Source organism: Panthera onca, chromosome B1, assembly GCF_046562875.1.
Source record: "Panthera onca isolate mPanOnc1 chromosome B1, mPanOnc1 haplotype 2, whole genome shotgun sequence".
NCBI lineage: Eukaryota > Metazoa > Chordata > Mammalia > Carnivora > Felidae > Panthera > Panthera onca.
Window position 1 is genome coordinate 81214321 of NC_138342.1, and position 24374 is coordinate 81238694.

Genomic DNA, 24374 nt, shown 5'->3' on the forward strand with positions numbered 1-24374 from the left:
TCAAAACATTTTTTGCTTATGTCTTTTTATTATAAGAATATGTGCATGAGATAGGCAGGATAACCATAATACTTCTATTTCACGTGTAGGAAATGGAGACATAGAAGGCTAGAAATGATCCTATGTTATATAGCTAGCAAGGGGTGGAGAAGGATTACAAAATGTATGTTCTCTAATTTCTAGACTGACTTTGTAATAAATCACTTAGAATTCCTTACAAATTCTCCTTCACAGAAATAATTTCTCAGAATTTTATAGGAGTACGAAGCTATTAGATGTAATGGGATCAAAAATTAGAGAAATACTTGGGCTTGCTGATTGTGATGTGCAGACTCTAAGACACCCCCCGTGATTTCTGCCTCCTGGTATTCATGCCTTTGTGTAGTCATTTACCTCTGAGTGTGAACAGGACTGGTGACTTACTTCTAGCCAACAGAATCTGGCGGAGGTGATGGATGTCACTTCTGTCATTATGTTACATAGGATTGTAGAAGACTCTCATTATTAGTTCTGTCTCTTGCTGGCTTTGATGAAACAAACTGCCATATGAACAGGCCTACATGGCAAGGAACAGGGGGAGATCTCCAGCGAACAGCCAGCAAGGAACTAGATCCTGCCAACAACAATGTGAGCTTGAAAGTGAATCCTTCCTTAGTCAAGCTTCAGACAAGAACCAAACCCTTGGATGCCTTGATTACAGCCTCAAGAAACCCTAAAGCAGAAGCCCAGTTAAGCTATGCCCTGATTTCTGACCATGGAAACAGGGCATAATTATGTGTTATTTCAAGCTACTAAGTTTATGATCACTTATTGTGTAACAGTAGATAACTAAATTGGTTTTCAGTGAAACAACAGGAATCCTCTAGCAGGTCCAAGCTACAAAGAGTCTAACAATTATGTTTCCTGCCATCACCCTGTTTCCTATGCTGCCCTAACTTGTACCAGATACTATAATAACCGCTTGTGCCTGGTGATCTTGTCCAGTAGATGTAGTCATCTTACCATGTTATCTCTTACCTCCCTGGCAGGATTTAATGCTCAGTTGTCTGCTACCAGACGCTGCAAGGCCAGAATCATTTATTACAGAGAGTTTAAGAATATTTCTGTATTAACAAGTCCTTGTCACATAAACATTAATGGAAAGCATAACTCAGTCTCAAGGTACCTTATGGAACATTTATCCTGAATTGCTTTGCCAAGGCCTGGAAACAGGTGATCAAAATTCTCCTCTGATGATGTATGCAGCCCAGGACTATTGTGACAGAAGAAGGAAAGGAGAGGGAAAAAAAAGGAAAGAGAAAAAAAAAAAAGATATGAACCTCCTTACATTGTTCCCAGGCAGCTTTCCTTCTGAGTGTCAATTTTTATTAAATGTCTCTTATTTCTCTTTTTCCCCATGCAAGTATTGGAAATGAGGAAGAAATTGGTTTAATAATTTTCTGAGAAATCAGCTAAATTCTAATGTTGTTTGATCACATCCAGTTACAAAAATGTCAAGTGCATTTCCATTTAGAGTGCTTGCTTAAACAGCCGTGCAAATGGGGAACACCCGAAAATCAGCATATATCATGAGAGAGTTTTGACTTTTTTTTTTTTCAGTACACACTTGCATTAATCCACTCTGTTACTCTTGAAAATAATGCATTTTTCCGGCACATCATTCCTTAAATGAGGGTGATCCATCACCACTGGAGATTCACCAGTGAGGCACATTAATAAAAGCAGACAGATTCAGTGTGTTTTCTTTGGGAAGGTTTGCTTCTCATGAGGACAACGTTTGGTTGCTTATGCCAAAAATTCAACCCAGGTGTTTCTACAACTCCTGTTTTCCCTGCTAGGACATTTCCCTAGGTAACAGCTTATCATAATTCTCATTTTACTCTTCATTAAAGAGCTGTTCATCTCAAAATACTATGTGCTATAAGGGGATGTGATTTTTCTCCCCTCTTCTGAAAGCTGTTGAATTAAATATGTTATAGTAACTATACTAGACATCCTACTCTGATGAACTCAGGACTTGTGTGTGTGTTTATTGTGATTAAAACACACACACACACACATACACACACATTCAAACACCTATGTGAATAGTAAGTAGTGAGGCTCAGACATGTGGAATTCAGGCAAATTTCACATTTTTATCACATATTTTTCAAATCTTAAATATTTCTGAATAATTTACTTCCTGAAAATGACTAATAATGGGCTATGGGAGAACTGAATATTTAAATTTCAGTATTTAATTAGATTAAAAATTAGCTAAGCAGTATTTTATTGAATAAAATTATATGGTATTTTTCTCCTAATCAACCCCCCCCCCTTTTTATTTCATTCCAAAATATGTATAAGTACATCACATATTTAGGCACTGCTACTGACTATGTGCAGTTTAATCTCTAATTCCTGCTACTATATTTTAGAATATAGACTTTCTACAGGATGGGTGAATTCTCCAGCAGGCTACATTTTTTTTTAATGTTTACTTATTTTTGAGAGAAAGAGAGACAGAGTGTGAGCAGGGGAGGGGCAGAGAGAGAGGGAGACACAGCATCTGAAGCAGGCTCCAGGCTCTGAGCTGTTAGCACAGAGACCAATGCAGGGCTTGAACCCAAACCATGAAGTCATGATGGGAGTTGTAGTTGGACTCTTAACTTGCTGAGACACTCAGATGCCACACCTCCCTCCTTTTTTTTTTTTTAATATTTATTCATTTTTGAGAGACAGAGCATGAGTGGGGAAGGGGCAGAGAGAGAGGGAGACACAGAATCTGAAGCAGGCTCCAGGCTCTGAGCTGTCAGCACAGAGCCCCACACGGGGCTCGAACTTACTAACTGTGAGATCATGACCTGCGCCAAAGTCAGACTGTCAACCAACTGAGCCACCCAGGCACCCTTCCCTCCTTTTTTTAATATCCAGCATAGCTACATTTTAGCCTTAGTGAGAAGACTTCATCTTCTCATATTCATTTTGACAATTCCACACTTAAACTATGTGTAATGATTGAATTGAATGCCTGTGCTTGAAGTATTGAATCAAATATTTAGTCACCTCAATAAAGCTGAGAATAACAAATTCCTTAGCACAGAAATTATCAAATACCCAGTGTTAAGACATATAGTATGTTTATGAAATTCAGAGTAAAACTGAATTTCAGAGTTATATAAAAACATAACAATAAGATATATAGACACTCCCTAGAGCAGATCAATTATTTTTGGTGTTATTCTCACCTCAATAAAGCTGAGAATAAAAAATTTCTTAGCACAGAAATTATCAAATACCCAGTGTTAAGCCATATAGTATGTTTATGAAATTCAGAGTAAAACTCTGAAATTCAGAGTTATATAAAAACATAATAATAAGATATATAGACACTCCCTAGAGCAGATCAATTATTTTTGGTGTTATTCTCAGTAAATGGATTTGAAGAAATTTAATCAAGTAAAAACAGTTGATAAAATATATGTGTTGATTAATCATAGCAACATACTTATATGATAGATTCAAGGGGCCATACATGACCTAAAACATGATTTACGAAAAAATATCAGTAAAAACTGTGCTGAGTATCTAATTGCATGAAGTTGCCAGGAAATGGGAAGAGTTTTAAAAGATAATTACCATAGACCTAGATTTAAGATCAGAAGAGTCATATGTCTCTATATAAAGAAAAGTTGGCCTACAGAGAGAAATGGTACATTCAAATGAGTTGAGGGTATCAGCACAAAGAAAAGTACTGAAGACATGAATTAGAACATTCAAGGCAAACAGCTTGAAAGAAGAACACGGTATGAAACAAAGGAGGAGATTAGAAATAGACACATTTAAACAGTTTTTTTTTCCTTAAAATTTTCTGAGGTTGGCTGAGAAGTTGATAACGTTCCAGAACATGAGCTCAACTTAATAGTACTAATTTTTAGTCACCAAATGGAGTTAGTATGTAGAAAGTTACAAGTGAGTGGCACTCTGCTCAAACTACTAGAACAACCTGGGTAAGCAACAAAATCGGAGTTTAAAAAAAAATCAGAGAATTGAATATGCAAAGAAACTAAAATAAACTAAAATCCCACAAGTTATTGTGGGACCCAAGGAATTTAACAAAAATCCCCTACCCCTGGACAAGCAGAGCAAGACTAACTCCATTTTGTGCTACACCCACCATCTCATGTATAACCCCCACACGACCTACTTATTGCTTAAAACACTCCCCCACCCTAGTCAAGCCACTGAGCACACCCTTACTGGAAACCGGCTCATACAAGAATGCGGAACCCCTAACCGCCATGGAATGTAAACCCCGCCTTTTGCCCGCCAACCTTGCGCACCAATTCTGACCAGAGTGATAGGCTAGTTCAAACAGTTACTATAGGGTAAATTGTAATTCAATTGGCCACCTGTGTGTGGACTGACATGACTATGCAACTTTCTGTGTGTGTTACAATCTCATTGGCCACTGGCCCCTATAAAACTGCTACGCCTTTTAACCTAGGGGTCCAAGTCCCTGCTCTGCTGTGTCGGGTATACTTGGGCCCAAGCTCGAGCTTGCAAATAAACCCTTGTGTGTTTGCATCGGTATCGGCTCCTTGGTGGTCTCTCGGATTCAAAATCGGGGACATTACATTATGAGCACTTGGGAAGCTGCTTTTACCACTAACAGGGATGAGAAGAGGAGAAATCTTTCAGAGATAAGGGCCAGGCATGTAGAAACCTGACCGACTTTTAATGAACTTTCGCAGCACTACGCAGACGAGTTTGAAAGACGAAAATCACATGACACCTCAGCCAGAGTCTGGTCTGTACCCACTTGCCCTGTCTTTCCCCAAGTATTTACCATGATGGGGGTATACTGAAGCCCGGGGACAGAGCAGGGAAGTTGAGAGAGATACCCCTAAGGTACATGGGCCTTTTCCAAGGGCAAAATAACTATCCACCAAAAGCTGGAACTAGAGAGAGAGCAATAAGAGAAATCCATAGAAGTACTCTGAGCCTTTGCTGACTGCATTACAGCTACATGCCAAAGGCTGGGGACAGGGCAGGAGAATAAAGAGAAATCCCTCTGAGAAACTGTGGCTCTTCACCAAGGGTTCTACAGCAGGCCTCCAAACCCTAAGGGGTGGGCTGCAGGATAGGAAGACATTTCCCAGGGAGCAGGAAAAGAGAGCAGGACAAGAGAGCAAAGAAAACACCCAAATGACTCAGAAAACGAGAAGCTGGATGTGAGTGAAAAAGAGATTACCAGACTCTTGCTAATGCTCAGATCCCAAACCTTGCTAAAGGGAAGGTTTTAAGTCAATGCTTTAAAGTACTTTAAGTTAGTGATGAACTGAATTTAACCAAAGGGGCAAGAAAACTCAGATGAGAGTCAAACATAGATTAGGCTGATTTAGCCCACGGCACTAATGCTTGACATAAGGGCAGCCTTTTTATGGAGATAAATAGTATATACTTGGTCTCTTATGTATAAAGTCTGTCATAAACAAAACAACAATAATAATAACAATGATAATAATAAAAGTCACAACAAAATAAGCAATATGACCTTTGGTGTAGAGAGAAAAGAATCAAGGGAAACAGAACTAGAATTGGCCTCAATCCTGGAATTATCACAGACTTTATTTTTTTGTTTTTTTAATTTTTGTTTAACGTTTTTATTTATTTTTGAGACAGAGAGAGACAGAGCATGAACGGGGGAGGAGCAGAGAGAGAGGGAGACACAGAATCTGAAGCAGGCTCCAGGCTCTGAGCTGTCAGCCCAGAGCCCGATGCGGGGCTCGAACTCACAGACCGCGAGATCGTGACCTGAGCTGAAGTCGGAGGCTTAACCGACTGAGCCACCCAGGCGCCCCAATCACAGACTTTAAAGTAACTTGGAGAAACATGCCTAGTCGAAAAGGTGGACAATAGACACGTTTAGATAAGGAATTTTAGCAGAGAGGTAGAAACTATAAAAATGAAGAAAATGAAAAATACGATATCAGATTTTTTTCCTATGGGATTAAACAGCTGAGATCTGTGGAATACTGTCAAATGGTGTAATTTCAGTGTAATGGAGTTCCCAAGAGAAAAGAGAAAATGGACTAGAAGAACTATCTGAAGACATAATGGCTGAGATTTTTTCCTGATTGATAAACCATGTCAACCAATAGACTGAAAATTTTCAACAAAACTCAAACAAAATGCAAAGAAAACTATAATTGGTTTCATCATAAACTGATGAAAACCAAATATTAAAAAACAGCTAAAGAAAAAGCAAGTATTATGTTAAGAAAAAAACAACTATACATAGAAATATATTGTAGCTGATTTATCAAAAACAATGAGGATCAAATACAATTGAATGATATCTTCCAAGTGCTGAAAGAAAACACAAAAAAAGGACTGCCGAAGTGGAATTTCATATTGAGGGAAATTACTCTTCAAAAATAAAAACAAAAGAAAGACGTTTTCAGAAAGACAGAAACTAGGCAAATTCATCACTAGTACATCTGTATTGGATGGAATGCTAATAGGTGTTCTCTAGGAATTAATACCATATGGAAGTCAGATATGCAGAAACAAATAAGGGGACCTTATAAGGTAAAAATATGGGTAGACATCAAATACATTTTTACTTTATTTACATATGCACATACTAATTTATCTGTAAATGTTTTTAAAAAATAATTTAATAAAGTAATACACTTTTGCCACATATAGAAGTAAAATATATTACAAAGAACATAGAATTACACTGCTGTATTTTTTAAACATTGTTAATGACATAGTATAAATAGGAACAAATGTGAAGATGATAGACAAACTCAATCATAATATATAACATTAAAATGGACTAATAATCATGGGGTTCCTGGGTGGTTCAATAGGTCAAAAGTCCGACTTTTGATTTCAGCTCAGGTCATGATCTCACAGTTGGTGAAATCAAGCCCCACACCAGACTCCACACTGACAGTGCAAGAATTCTGCTTGGGATTCTCTCTCTCTCCCTCTCTCTCTGCTCGTCCCATGTGTGTGCTCTCCTCTCTCTCTCTCTCTCTCTCAAAATAAATAAACTTATAAAAAATAAATAAAATGGACTATCATTCCACAGGCAGAGATTGTTAAACTAGATTTTTTAAAAAGGATTTGATTATATGCTGTTCTCAAGAAACACAGTTTAAATATTAACAAATATGTTGAAAATGAAAGTATGTAAAGATGCATCATGCAAACACTAAGCACAAGGCTATAAATTTCAAGATAATGGTCTTTACCAGAAATAAAGCATCTCATAACAATAAAAGAGTGAATTCATTTAGAAGACCTAACAATTTTAAATTTTAAGTACATAAAAACAAAGCTTTCAAGTACATGAAGGACAACTTAAACACTAAAAGAACAAATAGAACTCACATGTAGTTAGACATTTCAAGAATCTTTTCTCAGTAACTGAAAGGGACAAACATATCAGCATCATTGTAAAAGACTTGAACAATCACATCAACTGAGTTGGCCTGATTGATATTTGTAGAATACTAGACCCAATAGCTATAGAAATACACTTTTGTGTGTGTGTGTGTGTGTTGGGGGAGGTGGGTAGAAGCTATAAAAAGGTCAATATGGTGGGGGCATAAAATTAGTTTCAATAAATTTCAAAAGATCAAAATAATATAGAATAGCATTTCTGACCACAACATTAATTAGAAATTAACAAGATATCAAGAACATCAGAAAATATTTGGACATAAAAACACCTTTTAAATGGCCTGTTGTAAAGATGTAAAATGGGGTCAGTCTGACAAACTTTCAGATGTTATCAGGAAACAAGATTATGAATATATACCTATATGGTCAGATGAACTTTCCTGTAAGAGCATAATAAATGATTATTCCTTCTAATGTGATAGAGAAATGTCCTTTTGTGTTTCATGATCACTGATAGCTAATTCCTACTCCTTGGAGCCTTGATCACCTCTGTCATTCATTCATTTTTGTCTGAAATAACTGAAATATTCTTTTACGATTTCTCCCCAAGTCCCCATTTTATTCTTCATCCTCAGTAAAACAGAGTTTACTAGAATAGTGCAGGAGTCAGAGGTGGTAAATACATTTAGTTACCCCAGGAGTCCACAATGTTAAAGTTACTCCAACAAAAATATAATGGAAGGTTAGGATCCAGGAATGTATGTTATTAATGTATCAACTCATAATCACAGTTGTAATTTAAATAACAAAATGTTGAAATAATTAAAAAATTAATTCTCTAATATTAATTAATCATGTTATAATAAGCAAGAAAAACAAATGTAAAGAATGGAATATTATGCAAAAATAGAACATAAAAGCCATAATTATTGTTTTTTAAGTAAATGCAGCTGCATGAAATGAGTGTGCATAAAAATATTTTACTTCACAGGACACCTGTGTGGCTCAGTTGAATATCCCACTTTGGCTCAGGTCATGCTTTCATGATTCGTGAGTTCAAGCACCATATTGGGCTCTCTGCTGTCAGCAAAGAGCCTGCTTCAGATCCTCTGCACCCCCCTCTCTTTTGTCCCTCCCCTGCACATGCTCTCTCCCTCAAAATAAATAAACTTAAAAAAATACTTCACAAATATTTTCTGTTAAATTACTAGTAAGTATTTGGGCCTATTTTGCATGTGTAATTATATTTTTGTCCCTTATTTGGAAGATGATTTGCTCTTCAGATTGTTTCTATAATCAATGTTACCTTGCTGTTCTATTTTATAAAAGTAATGCATGGATATTATTAAATATATAATATATAGAAATGTCTAAATTGAAGGAATACATAAAGGAAAAAATGAAGTTGCTCCTTAAATCACCGTAGAGATCATCATTGTTTAACACTCAGCAAATATTCATTCAGACTTGCTTATGTATATAAAAATTGGAGAGTTGTATGTATATACATGTGTGTATAAAACATTTATTAAATGTGCATGTAATTATAAACATATATATACATACATATTATCCTGTAACCTGATGTATTCATATAACAAATAATGCAATGAGACTATATTTCATTATGTACTATGGATAATAAAATCCAGCATGTATAATAGCTTTATGCTAGACGTCTTCCTCAGTACTTGACATAAATTAACTCATTTTAACCTTATAATAACCAGTATGATAGATGCAATAATTATCCTCATTTACAGTTCAGAAAAATGAAGTGCAAAGAAGTTAAGAAATTGTCCAAGGTTATATCGCTAAGAAGTAGAATAACAGAGGATTCATCCCCTTTAACAGTTGCCTAGTAGGCCAATGTATAGATGCCCCTTGGTTCACTTAATTCATTCCATATGGATTAACATTTAAGCTACTTCTATTATAGTTCTAATTCTTATATATATATATTTTTTTCTATTGTTATCCAATCATTTCCAAAGGATAATTTCCTAGGGTAGATAGATTAGCTGGGTTCTAGATTAGAGAGAGAGAAAGAGGTACGTAGATATATATATATATATATGCATGTATCTACATAATAAATAGAAAAAAATAATTTTTGTTTTTTGAAAGATTATTAGTAACAGTATGTATGGAGAAATATATACTTCAATGATAATTTCATATGTATGACATATCTGTATATATATTTTTACAAATATATTTTATACAGTATCATATATAAGTATTGTATATATGTATCATGTGCATGTCTCACATATACATATATATGATGTATATAACCATGAAATTTTATATCAAAGTGCATATTTCTTCACGCATGCCCTTATCAATAATCTTTGCAAAACAAATTGTATTTCTTTTATTATAAGTGATATTATGCATCTTTTCATAAAACTTATTAGTTATTTGTTTTCGTTTTTTGTTTTTTGTTTTTTGGTTTTTTTTTTCCCGAGAAATTTGATCCTGAGCTTACCTCTGCTCTGGGAGACTGTTGTTCCATATTTGTGGTTGAAGTTGGGTAACTACACTTCTAGGGTACTCAGTGCTCTCAAAAGGCAAGCACATGTTCCCTATAACTCATCTATAGTTAAAATAAAAGTGCCTGAGCATTGGCCTCTGTGGGAAGAACACCTGCCTGGAATTGCAAGGAAAATAGATGCAAAAGCCCCCACGTGCAATGTGCCTGCCTCTATTTGTAATGTAAAGTTTGTTAATAAGAGCCAGCTGTCTCTTACAGAGCCGGCGAGTTCCTGCTCAGAATGTGTTTACTAAAAGACCCTCTTGAAATGACAACCAACTGCGCAAGTATCCTCAAGCAGTTTTCTAGATGAGAGAAAAGAAGGAAAAATAGGGTTAAAGATACATTTTATAGAACTCCTGCTGAACAACTTCAGGAAGCTTTTCAATAAATTTAAGGTGGTAGTCAATAAAGGAAAACCTTAATTCTACTTAGAAATTGCTTTCAAGACCTCATGAAAAGGCTAAGCTGTTTTTATGACCTTTAACATTCTTCATTTTCCTTTCATTTGGACCATTTCATTAAAGCAACTTCTAACCAGGTAATGATGCAGATCTCTTTGCTTGTTCAAAATATATACCAATTATCTATTTTTCAGCTTCATACAGAAGTGTTTAAAGATCATTATTCCTGTATCTAAAAATGAATTCCTTGAAATTACTTTTTCAAACTAAAATGTTACTTTTACTCTGTGTGTGTGTGTGTGTGTGTGTGTGTGTGTGTGTGTGTGTGTGTGAAAGCACTTTAGATAAAGAATAACATACATTTTATCTGAAAGACTTGGGAGGCCAGTAAGGATCTTTATTATTCATGAAAGGAAAACTGTGGAAGAGAAAATAAGCAAGTTGTTTAATGTATGGGTTATCATTTGGAATATCCTGAAAAACAGGACCTAGTTGGAAGAGATCCTTCAGAAGAATTCATGTGTTAAACTATGTCAACTTAAGCAGCATTTTATTTATTTGGGTGTCACAAATTTTGAACAGTCTAAACTAATGATTTCCAACATGTGGAAACTTTGCAGAATCCTCTGGACATATTAAGTTAATGCACAGAGTTGAACAGATCCAAATGCAAAGCAAAATGTATTATTATACCAGAGTTGTTGCCTTATGTTTAAAGACTTCTTGCAAATCAGTAATGAGGAAAATTGTAGTCCAAGAAAAGAATAGTGAGCAAAAAATACAAGTAGGGAACAGACTTTATAAAATGAGAGTAGCCAGGACATGAAATTTTAAAATGTTTCTTTTTTTCAGTAGGAAATTTAGAATGATAAAGTGGTGGGAGCACCAGCTCATGAGTGAGGAGGACTTGGATTCTAGCTTTGCGATCCATAGTAAGATCCTTAAGGCATGCTGAATCTCAGTGTCTTTATTTATAAAAGGACAATAGTATTAGTTCTTACCTCATAATGTTCTGTGATAATTAAAAAAAGAGAATACATTGGTGGCTAATAATGTGATTACTTTCTTCATTTATTTAGTCAAAATATTAAGTGGCGCCATTTGATGTTTGCATGATTTTGAGAAACAAACATAACATATTATAAGTAGAAGTCCAAACTGAAACATCTTGCCACACTGGAAGGAAACTTGGCAATATGAATCAAGAAGGTAAGTAATTCTATATGTATAATACATAATAAACAAATTCTAAAAACAAATGTGTAGGATTGTTTGCTAAAAATTTGTTGATTGTAGCAAAAAATAATTCCAAGAGTATAAAATTCAGGGATATATCTCTTACATATATATAATGGACTGTAACACAGTCATTGAAAATAATGTGGCAGAATAAAATAAATGTGGATTGATATAATTACATGAAAAGATGGTTATATTATCCAATAAAATAAAAAGATTAATAATCCCCATAAAATGGCCCTATTTTCTAAAAGTTTTAAAATATATACATTTTTAAGTATAGAAGAATATGTTATGAAATATTTTGTCAGTTATTTCTAGATAGTGAAATTTAAGTTGATGTATCATTACATTTTCTAATTGTTCAATAATCAATGCATTTATTTATATACTTTAGAATAGTATATAAGAAGTATAGATGGAAGGGGAATATTACATAGTTTTTGACTATAGTAATAACACGTTTAGCCATGTAAAGCAGTACATATTAATGGTTATTTCCATGAATCACACAATTCCCTAACAATAGCAGATAAATGAAAACTCAGTGGACTATTATTTATTAATACGTTCTTAATTTCTATTCTCCCACCCCTTGTAGAGTGAGCTATTGCAAAGGTGGAGAAAAAAAATCTTTTTAATCTGAGCTTCTCTCTTTAGTTCTTCTTTCCCCTTGTGGAAAAATCTGGGCATTTCTCATATTTTGATGTGTTGAATAACACATTGGTCAAGTTGGAAAGAGTAATTTTGCTAAGATTTTCTAACCCATTTTTTACCCAGAAACCATATCCATCAAGGCTAAATTACTCTTCCATTATTTACTTATAGAAAGAGAACATGTGCATGCATGCATGCATGCATGTGTGAGCAGGAGAAGGGCAGAAAGGGAGGGAGAGAGAATCCCAAGCAGTCTTCATGCCTAGTGAGGAGCCCAACCCAGGGCTCAATTTCACAACCCGAGAACACGATCTGAGACAAAATCAAGAGTTCATTGCTCAACCCAGGCACCCCTATTTTCCATTTATTGATCCAAAAATATTTATGGACTATTATGTATCAGGTATAGTCCTAGAGTGGAAGCCTATGTGTAAAAGATGGCTAGATGTGTCTGTTGATATCTAAAATAAAAGGGTTACTAAAAGACTTAAAGGAACCTAGTACTGAAAGAAAGAGAGGCTAGTTGCATTTCTTTTCTCCTCCAATCAGTAATAGAGGATAATATAATGGAAGCAACTCAAAGAAAAATAATAATAATTTTATCCAAGGATTGATATAGCTTTAAGCTATATTGGTATAGTTTAAAAATGTTTTTATTAAGTTTATTTATTTATTTTTGAGAGAGAGCATGAGCACAAGCAGGGGAGGGGCAGAGAGAAGGAGAGACAGAATCCCAAGTAGGCTCCACACCATCAGCACAGAACCCAATGAGGGTCTTTAACTCGTGCACCATGAGATCAGGCCCTGAGCCAGATCAAGAGTTGTACACTTAACCAACTGCACCACCCAGGTGCCCCTACATTGATACAGTTTTAAGCTGTGATTGATATATCTCTAAACTCATTTAATGTTTTTTTTTTTTCTTTTCCTATGTCGGCCTTTATTTCCAACTGGTAAACCTTTGACTACTAGATTTGATTTGACTACTATTAAAAAGGTTACAATGATAACATTTCCATTACCCATATACGGAGCAGAGAGAAAGAAATAGCAAAAGTGAGGATGGGACTATCATAATACTTGGTGAATACTAGCTTAAATACTTTACATACATCAGAATCCCTTTCTAAGGGGTTTATGTGTAATTTCACTAATACAAGAAAATACCATCCTCTTTAATCATGACTGGCTAAGCTAGACTCTGTCAATGAAATGACATTGACTTTCCTTAGTGAATTTGTTGCTTTCTTTATAAAATGCAGATTGTGAAGAGAAATGAACAACCACAGGAGGCTCAATTCAAGTTTGTTGAGTCAATTCATTTAAATTCAACAAATGTTTATTGAATACCCACTGGGTATCAAACTTTGTGCTAAAGTAATTGATTCATAATGGTTTGGGTGCTTATTAATTAACAACATTTGCAATGCTTCCATTATTATATGTGTGATTGGGTGGCGTTCTGAGATAATTAACATTAAAATCCTGTGAATTTCTAAAGGAACTATACAGAAAGATAAACAAATATTATTCTCTGTACTCATAACTCATATTTTTTGTAACAATTTCTTTTGTAATGAATTTTCTATTCATTAGAAAATTGTGCCTTAAAACCAAAAATGGAATACTCACACTTGATAACAAATGTATATGAAAATCAAGTTTGCAATTATTTTGAGATTTTACTAAAATCCTCCAGAAATGACTCCATGAAATTACACTCACTCCAGAAGAAAGGTGCTTTTTAGTGGCACAATTAAATATTGGGCATCTCTTTGCATACATATTCAAATAATGAGAGAAAACAGTGAGAGGGATTAGATTCATTATCATGTGCATGTTTCTTCCCCTTTGCCTGCCTTTACTCCCCTCTCTTTTCCAAGGGAAAGACATGACTTCTTCCTACTTTGTAAATCAAGAAACAGGATACTGGGACAGAGTGGAGGTAAGAGTGTGCGACTTAATTTCAGTGGCTAAATCAATTACTGCAATGAAGACCTGGAAGTGGAGGGCGAAACTGGGAAAAAGAAAATTTGGGTTGGAAAGAATGATTGGCAGGAGGTGTGAGAGATTCCAATCAGTTATGGCAAATGAATGGGTTATTTGAAACATTTGCCCTGGGTTCTTCAGGAGACGTGAGTAAAGAATGAACTTCCTTTCTCTAACATCAGTTGTTGTCTGTTGCATCTCTAAATATGATGGTGCAGGTGTGGAATCCCAGTGTCTCAGGATTTATAATATAGTCAGTTTATTGCTCCTGTTCCAGATTTTCACCTTCTTACCATCTACCATCTACCTTCTACCATCATTGATTTATCATCATTATTGAATGGTTGCATGATTACTTCAACATTTTCTACGATTCTACATTGGTGTTTCCAAATACTAATTTTTTTATTACAACAATTTAGTTATCACTTTCTTTGAAAGCATTACTGTTTGTGTTACCTTGAACATATGTATCCATGTGTGGATACAGACATAGATGTAAGCATGGGTATAGTCAACATAGAAGTTTAAAGGTATGCAAGCAGAATATTAGACTTTATTCTTAGAAATATTACAAGGATGTGGTGATTTTTTTGCCTGAGAAAACCTACTGTCTACCTCTGAAGTTAAACTATTTGGCAGCTACTGTTTGAATAAAGATGTAATATACCAATCCTGATACTGGGGATCTAAAATACTTTAAAATATCTTTTTAAGTTCTATTGTATTCTAAGTCTAGAATACCACTTAAGAAAATATTATTTTTAATTCAGAAATCAAATTTATGTCCAAAGATATTGAGTATTGTTTTTAGATAATGAAAAATTGGAAATATCCAAGATACCCTAAAAAGAGAATAATGGTTTTGTTAAATTGGTATAACCTTAAAGCAAAATAGCTAGAAAATCTTTTCAGTTATGGTATTGCTGAAAAAGGTAAGATTAAACTACTATATGTACATATACACAATCTAATTTTAAAATATGGATAGAAAATTATTAAAAAGTAATGCAGTAGAATGCTCATAGTGGTTTTTAAGTGTTATTGAAACCAGTTAATTTTTATTTCCTTTTACATTTGTGCATTAACTGCCTTCCTAAAATTGTATAACTTTCAAAATAAAAAATAACTTTAAAATCTTATTATTAAGATTTTTATCTTCAATTCTATAAATAAAATTCCTTCTTCAGATTTCTCATATGCCCCCAAAATTGGCATGCACATCTACTCATTCAATCAACATGTATTGAGAGCACTCTATAGATGAGACAGTATGTTACATGCTGGGGACACGAAATGCCAAGCTTTAAATCAGGAATCTTTCCTTTCTTACTTTTTAAACAGTGAAAAGTGACTTGCCATAAGTCAAAAAATCAGATACATTATGGGAATTTTTACTAGGGTGTTAAAATGTGTATTATCTTTTTGCATATGTTGGGAATTTAAAAAAATAGGTAAAACTCACCTCCAAAAAAATCAATAAAATATATTAGTCACAGTTAATTTCCAAATAACATCTTAGAAGTAAATCAGCTTAAAAATAAGTAATAAAAAGCATGCTTATTTCACTCTCTCAAGCCCCAAAAAAAGAATCAAAATAAAAGACATTTCTAAGAAACAAATAAGACAACACAATAAAATCAACCAGGGAGTTTAAACCATCCATGGACTTCTGTCAGTCAACACAGGTGTAGACAATGCACAGGGTGCAGTTTTCAATTTCACTCCTTAGGTGATCTCATATCGTTCAGTGTATTACATACCATGTTTAGGTTCATGTCTCCAAGTCTTACATATCTTGTCTAGATTACTCCCTTGAATTTCATAATAATTTTATTTTATTTTTTACTATGAAATTTATTGTCAAATTGGTCATATATCCAACTAGCTCTTAATTCTATTCCCTTGGATATCTAACAGAAATCTCATTTTAAAAACTGGAATACTGAGAGTTTCCCCCAAATCTGTGTCTCTTCCAGTTTTTAGTTTTATTTTACCTGAGGCTCAGACCAAACTCTTGAGCGCCTCCTTTATCTTTTCTTGTCCCTTTCTTCACACTCATATCTGATCCATCAGCAAATACTGTGGGCTCTACCAAAATATTTCCAGAATCTGGTCAATTCCTCTCTACCTCCACTGCTACCACCCATCTCACATCCGAATCATTATCTCTGTTTCTATCCTTCGTATCTCCTCATTCTCTTTTCAAAACAGACACAGCGTAATCTTGTCAAAATCTAAGGCAAGTGCCTGATCACTGCTCATAACTCTCTAGTGATTTCCCGTCTCACTCAGAGTAAAAGCCAAAGTCCCTACAAGGCCTTTGAAGGAGCACTGTGATTTGCCTCTCTCCAATGGCCTCTGATTTCATCACCTCATCCTAGTTCACTCTGCTCTAACACACTAATGTAATTACTATTCCTTAAACAACAAGCTCTCACTTCAGAGCATTTGTACCTGTGCCCGGATTTTTTTCTCACTAGCCGCAAGAATCACTCCTGCTCTTCCCTTTGATCTTCCCTCAAATGCCCCCTTCTCAATGAGAACTTCCCTTATTAGAGTAGGCAGTTAGGCTTTAGCAGGATGCCTGGAAGCCAGCAAAAGGAGAGTCCCGGCTTGTTATCAGGAAAGTTAGAGACCTGTCCTGGCAGCATTCCAAAAACAAAGCCACAAAAAAGATGGATCAAACCAGACAGGCCAAAGTAAAAAAAAAAAAAAAAAAAAAAAAAGTCTGGAGAAACTGACCAAATAAGGGAAAAAAGACATGAAACACTGCTCCCAAAGAAACCCCCTCCCCAAATATGAAATATTCCACTCCTTAGTTAACAACTGTCAATGAAAGATAGAGACCGGGTCCAGCTCTCCCTTGAATTTGCTTGCTCTCACTTCTCAAGAGTGTGCTCTCTTCTTAATAAACTCTTCACTTGTACCATTCAACCACTGTCTGGGGCATCCTTGAGTTCTTTTCTTGCTAAGAAAATAAGAGCCTCTGGTGACATCCCAGGGACAGGCTGGGCAGGGGTCTCAGAGCCCAGGAGTCTGCCTAGTTCTCTTGGCAACATCTTGGCCACCCTGGCCAAAATTGCAACACCACCTCCCATAGGAATATTCCCTAACCCCCCTCCCACCCTGCTGTATTTTCCTACCTAGCACTTTTATTTATCTCTTTAATATCATACACCCAACCCTCCCCAATGTAAACTTCATAAAGGCAGGTATTTTTTGTGTTCTTTATTAATTGCTAGATTTCCTCTAGTTTCTAAGAGAGATGTTTTGCATGTGGTTGATACACAACAAATATTTGTTTAATTAATGAATGAATGATCCATGGGGTGAGGGTTGTAACTTGGGTAGAAATATGAGTAGAATTTAAAAAAGGGACTAAAAAAGGAAACATACTTGTTTAAGAACATCTGGGGAATATAGCTGAAATATTTCTCTCATCAAACAGATAAATAGATGGTGAAAGTAAATCAGTATTGGTCAATTTTTATTGTTTCACTTTGTCTACCAACCAGCCTCATTGTAAAAGCTGGCTCATATCTTCAGAGATGGAATGGCTTTAGACTGGTCAGTTTCTGGCAATTATACCACAACCAAATTGCTCTCACAGTCCAAACTCCCAGCTAAGTTAGAGAGGGAGTTCTTCAATAATACCTGAACATGCAGGGTGCATTTTTCAATGTCTTTCCATTTACATGAGAGAGTTGAATTGCTCAACAGAGTAAATACAATCATTGGAACCATGTACATTTGCAGTTACTTTCAATGAGCTGGAAATGCTTTTGGAAAAGAGTATATTCAGTGTTGAGGTATCTAACATTTCAGTAATTGACTACATATGGAAACAAATGATTAGGAAATTAGATAAAGTAGTTACGCTTAGTTTTATATTTCAATGAAATCACTTGGTAGGATTTTTTGCCGTGTTTTGTAAAAAAATCATTTAATAGATAAGCTCAAGCAAACATAAATATGACCTATTTCTATTGCTGAGACACAAGTAACAATGATTCAGATATGCCATATTCAGTATATAACTCACAGATAATTATGTTCCATATTTGTAAGGAATCTAGTACATAAATCCTTAAATGGAGCAGTTTAACCAACTTTAAAAGAATGAACAGCTGAATGGAATTGTAATGATATAATGTAGAAGCATAAAAATTGAAAGAGTATAGTCACCTTATAAATTTTCTCCATTTCATATTTATGCTCTCTCTCCTCTATTTATTGTATCATATATCAAATGATTCTACTTTCTAGGAAACCTATTTTTATGAGAATAGCCCCAGTGATACAGCCATGGTAAATCTGGAGTAAGAACTTAAAGATACATGACCTCCTATACACTCCAGATGGCCTTGTATGATTTCTTCAATCATTTTGAAATGCAAAGAAGCTCTAGGGACATCAGTCAAATGGTGGCATTTAAATGTTCACCTATCTAGGGTTTTCTTGGGTGAAGAAGACGTCTGGATAAATGTGCACATTTGGAAAGCAATGTAGTCCTAGCTTCTGCCACGCAGCCCTGATAAAGAGCTGGTATGATCCATGAATAATGTGGTGATTGCCAACACAAAAGCAAATCGTGTTGTACCTTAAACCAATTCTTTACCTTGAGTGTCAAATTAAAGTGGTTAATATATCCATTGTCTTAGAAATAGCTTGATAACTCTTGATAAGACTGCAATATTTAAATTGCCACTAAGTTGCCACCTTCAATAACTTTGCCATGATCAATAAGTGGTTCGCTACATTTTGTAAGGTGATACCTAAAGCTGTTGTTCATGATGAGATGTCTGAAGCATTTAGTTATTACACTGTTTAAAAGACCCTTATTTTATAAAGATCTGATATATAATTTTTAAGATATTCTTCTGTCTGTTGCTAATAATTACTTTGAGTATACTTTGAATAACCATTATAGAATATTCATGTTTATCCTTTTGTCACATAATCTGGGCTTTCTTCAATCTCATCCAAGCCTATTCTTTTATTAGACAAGTATAAATTATTATTAGATTATTTCAAAGACAGAGTCTTTATTTATAATAATAATTCAGATGTATAAGATGTTTATAATTTATAAAGCACTTGTATTTACACAACAGCCATATGCCATGAAAGTCTTAAAGCCAAAGTACAAGTTCACATGGCATCAGTTTTACTCAGGAGTAAATACAAAACAACATTTTATTGAAGCTAATGCAATATATTAAGAAGTAGAATTAGGGGCGTCTGGGTGGCTCAGTCTGTTAAGCGCCCAACTTTGGCTCATGATCTCATGGTTTGTGAGTTTGGGCCCCGCATCGGGCTTGGTGCTGACAGCTCAGAGCCTGCTTTGGATTCTGTGTCTCCCTCTCTCTCTCTCTGCCCCTTCCCTGCTTGTGCTGTATCTCTCTTTCGCTCTCTCTCAAAAATAAATAAACAATAAAAAAAATTAAAGAAGTAGGATGAGAAAGCCATATGCATGTGTTTTAGATTGCAAGAGAGCAAATATGTTTATTATTATTATTTTTTAAAGTAAACTCTACACCCAACTTGGGACTGGAACTTACAACCCTGAGATCAAGAGTCACATGTTTTGCTGACTGAACCAGTTGGGTGTCCTAGTTATATGCATTTTTATAAAATATCTAGTAAAATAAAGAAATTTTATATAGTCCCAGGATTACATATCTATACCCCTAGGACCTTAAGATATACCCATGCAGAACCTGTGAGAGACACCAAATACATTATTTATATTATTTTAATCACTCTAACAACTGTATGTGACAGGTAGGGCAGAAGTTTAACAATCCCATTTTATAGACAAGGACTCCGAGACTATAAAGAATTCCATGATTAGCCAAAATGATGAATTATTAAGTATGAAACCCAGTTCCCAGTTGCTGACCTATATAAGTCTAAATCTCCTTCCTGAATTTCATGCTCATTTTAATAACAGTGGAGGAGGACAAAGAACTGTTAAGGAAAAAGGTAGTTAAAATATTAATAAGAATAGACCCAAACCATCAAATCAGGAATTAGCTTTCTTCTTCAATTCTGATATATACTTTCTCTGATTTATACAAACTCTATTCAATACATTTCATCCATATGGCACTTCTAGTATGGCTCAATTTTCAAAATGATGTAGCACGAATCACCCATAAGAAGTATCCAGCTAGCTAGCTACTTACCCATCCAGTTATCTATAAGTCGGTGCTGAGTTAAATGAAAATAATAAAAATATAGAAGGAAATATTCCCTGACCACAATAATGACTACAATAAAATTGTTCTCTGCATGACAGCCATGGCCTGGTGTGATCTGTATTGGATGCTGTAATATGAACTAAATGCAGTATATTAGTCAAAGGATCTCAGCAGCATAAGCAGCTGTTAATTGACAAAAATAAATTCAGCTGGTACATGAACTCATACCATGAACCATGTTTTATACTCCAACAATTTATGTGAAACTGAATGGGGCCCACATGGCATAACAAAACAATGGTTGTTAGAAAAATTACCCCCTCCATGACCACTTGATTTGTATATTTAAGTACTCCATTGTTTGGTACTTCATGCAGACTAAGTCATTACCAAAAGTGAAAAAATTGTTGGGAAGTTCAATTATTTTGCATGTCTACTAAATACATAAATAAGTGAATAGATCCAGTCCAATCTAGTTTTAGAGAGGGAATTATTTAAAATGTGAGTTTGAGGTTTGGTATTTCTTATAATAGAAATCTGTGAGATTCAAATTTCCAAAAGCTGATGTTATGGATTAATAAGGAACGACTTCAAATGAAATGTATAATCAGTAAAATCCCTTTTCATATATTGCATCTGTTTGACAGATTGGGTTATGCTACAGTTAGTTATCATGTGAAACAGATATTATTTTTTCCCAGATACTAACCTTCACTCTTACCTGAGTATCAAGAAGATTTTTTTTATAAAATTGAAAAATAGATACAAGCAATCATCTGTACTGTCTCACTTTACCAAATCTGTTACATGTATTCTGTCATTTAATTCTCACAAAAAACTGTTAGGTAATTTTATCTGCATTTTCTATAAGAGTTAAGTCACGGTTCAGAGCAGTTAAACAACTATCCCTGAATCTCACATTAAAACTGGGATGTGAGAGGTGAAGGGGATTAAGGGTACACTTATCATGACGAGCACTATGTTGAATCACCATGTTGTACATCTGAAACTAATATAACACTGTATGTTAGCCACACTGGACTTAATTTTTTTTTTTAAAACTGTATTTGATACCAGATCTATGTAACTACTCCAAAGTTGATTTTTTTAGTAATAAATACCATATATTTGCCTCTAAATGAATACAAGAATCTTTAAAAAATAAACCCAAGTCAGGGTATCTTTTCATTTTCTAAGTGTAGAAAAACTACATAAAATCATGCAATCTTTAACTGGATATGACAATCCCAAAGGTGACTACAATGATCTCTGCCTATTGGCATTCACACCCTTGCATAATCACCTTCCCTGGAGTGTGAGTGGGGCCTGTGAGTACTTTGTAAATAACAGAATATGTAAGAACTGATGGGATGTCACTCCTGTGATGACCTCACAGTTTATGAGTCTTGCCAGCCAATGTGCTTGAGAGCTTCTCCTTGCTGGCTTGATGCAGTCAGCAATGTTGAGAAAGCCCACATGGCAAGGAATCATTGGTGGTCTGTGGGACCTGAGGGAAGTCTCAAGTGAGAGCTGACAGCCAGTAAAAGTCAGGGCCTTCAGTCACACAGCCACAAAGAAGTAAATTCTGCAACAATGTGGATGAGTTTAAAAGCAGGTACATTCCTCCCTGGGTGAGTTGAAAGTACAGTTCAGCCAACGCCTTGATTGTGGACCTGCTTAACCTTGAAAAGAGAACCCAGTTAGGGTGTGGCAGGACTCCTGACCTACAGAGACTGAGGTAATAAACGTGTTGTTTTAGCCATAAGTTTATGGCAACTTTTTATGGAGCAATGTGATACTAACGCTCTGAATGAGAAGCAAGGTTGGCAGGGATGCTTCAGAAAGGAAAAAGGACATCTCTATTTGACTACGTTGCATCTGAAGCATATCCGTGTGCCTCCTCCATCCTTGAAATACCCACTGTAGACTTTTGGAGTTACCTCAATGGTTTTGACCTTGAGTGCTATCATGTAAAGTGGACAGAAGTTTTGCTTTTTCTCAAAGTATTTTTATTCTGTAAGTGAGAAATTATCTCCTGAGTCATTATTATTCAGCATCAAATATGCAGTATTTGAATTGAGATTTTGTTAATGCACCAGACAAAAAAAATAACAATGTTCTTTTATTTTTCTTGTTGTACCTTGATTTTCTTGAGTGCCCTTTATAAAAAGTCAAGGTGTACCCAGGGAAAAAGAACTGAATTTTAGAAACTTTGGAGTAATGTTGCTTAATTTCAAAGACTATTAAATGTCAGGAAACCATCTGAAGAAAGGTGAAAATGTTTGGAAACGATATTTGTTTGATCATTGTTAAATTGTGAATAGTGTTTGGAAGAAATTTAGATGTATTTATAAGCATTGAAGCGTTTCTTGATTTATTATTTGCATAGTTTCTATCACTACAATGAAAATTACCACAAACTTTGCAGTTTGACAACACAAAGTTACTATCTCACAGTTCTGTAGGTCAAAACTCTAGTAGGTTTGGCTGGTTTCTTTACTCTGGGTCCCACAAAGCCAAAACAATGTATCATAAAGGCTGTGCTTTTTTTGGAGGTTCTAGGAGAGAATCCATTTCCAGACTCTTTAAGAATCCATCCATTGGCAGAGTTCAATTGCAGGGGGTCCTACTGAGGACCTATTTCCTTGATGGATGTTGGCAGAGGGTTGTTCTTAGCTTCTTGAAGTGACCATATTCCTTGGCTCACGGCCACCTCCCTCCATCTTCAAAGCCAGTAATCGGGGCTCAAATTCTTCTCATGTTTCAGATGTTTCTGCCTCATCTAGCTGCTTCCTTTCTCTTCTGCTGCATGTCTCCAACTGTAGCCAGAGAAATTTCTCTCTTTTTAAGAGTTCATATGGTTAAATTGAGCACAGCTAGATAACCCAGGCTAATCTCCTCATCTCAAATATTGTACTCATATCTGCAAAGTCTCTTTAATATATAACCATAATATATTCATAGAATCTGGGAATCAAGGAGTGGGCCTCTTGGGGAGGAGATTTATTCTGTCTACCACACTATTCTTCAGATAAATTAAATTATAATTTAATAATAGATGACTGTATAGAGCCAAAAGCATCTTTAAATTGGGCAAAACAGTGTCTCAACAGAGTTTTCAGTTGTGTCATTCTGTGATCTTTATTTAGAATTACTCCAATCAGGGGGTGGCTGGATGGCTCAGTTGGTTAAGTGTCTGACTTCTGCGCAGGTCATGATCTCATTGCTCGTGAGTTCGAGCCCCATATCGGGCTCTGTGCTGACAGCTCAGAGCCTGGAGCCTGCTTCAGATTCTGTGCCTCCCTCTCTCTCTGCCTTTCCCTTGCTCATGCTCTGTCTCTCTCTCTCTCTCTCTCAAAGATAAATAAACATTAAAAAAAAATTAGAATTACTCCAATCAGCCTGGAATAGGGCACACAATCTTGATTACATATTAAAAAAAAGTTCAAAGCAGAAAAGCGTACAATTTCTTATATCATTTTCTTTTCTTCCATGTACAGAAGCTCATTTCAAAGCCTATCTGTAGTTACCAAACTTCGTAAACTCTTATTTTATGTTTTTGCTACCTAATTGTCTAAAAATGATATATATTTCTATTTTTCACTCTTTATTCTGAAAGTTTCTTCACTGACTTTTTTTAATTTTTATAAAAGGTACATAGAGTTTAAAATTTTAACCCTTTTTTAAGTGTAATTCACTGTCTTAAAGTACATCCACAGTGTTATATAACCATCACCACTATTTCCAGACTTTTTCATCATCTCAAGTAGAAATTCTATACCCATTGAGTAGTAATTCCCCAACACCCTTCTCCTGCCAGCTTCTGATAGCTTCTATTCTACTATCTGTCCCTAAAAATTGTTCTATTCTTGGGGCACCTAAGTTAAGCAGCTGACTTCAGCTCAGGGCATGATCTCACAGTTTGTGAGTTTGAGTCCCACG

At 35.2% G+C, this 24374-nt stretch overlaps 1 protein-coding gene across 1 annotated transcript in view; it reads right to left on the reverse strand.

Moving 5' to 3' along the window:
- Window positions 1-1122: 1122 nt before the first annotated feature.
- The window catches only part of STPG2 (sperm tail PG-rich repeat containing 2), a 596947-nt gene continuing 573695 nt past the window's right edge, over window positions 1123-24374 (reverse strand). Inside the window, exon 15 of the mRNA XM_078445122.2 lies at window positions 1123-1252. Coding sequence (XP_078301248.2) covers window positions 1123-1252 — 130 coding nt within the window. The remainder of the gene's footprint in view (window positions 1253-24374) is intronic.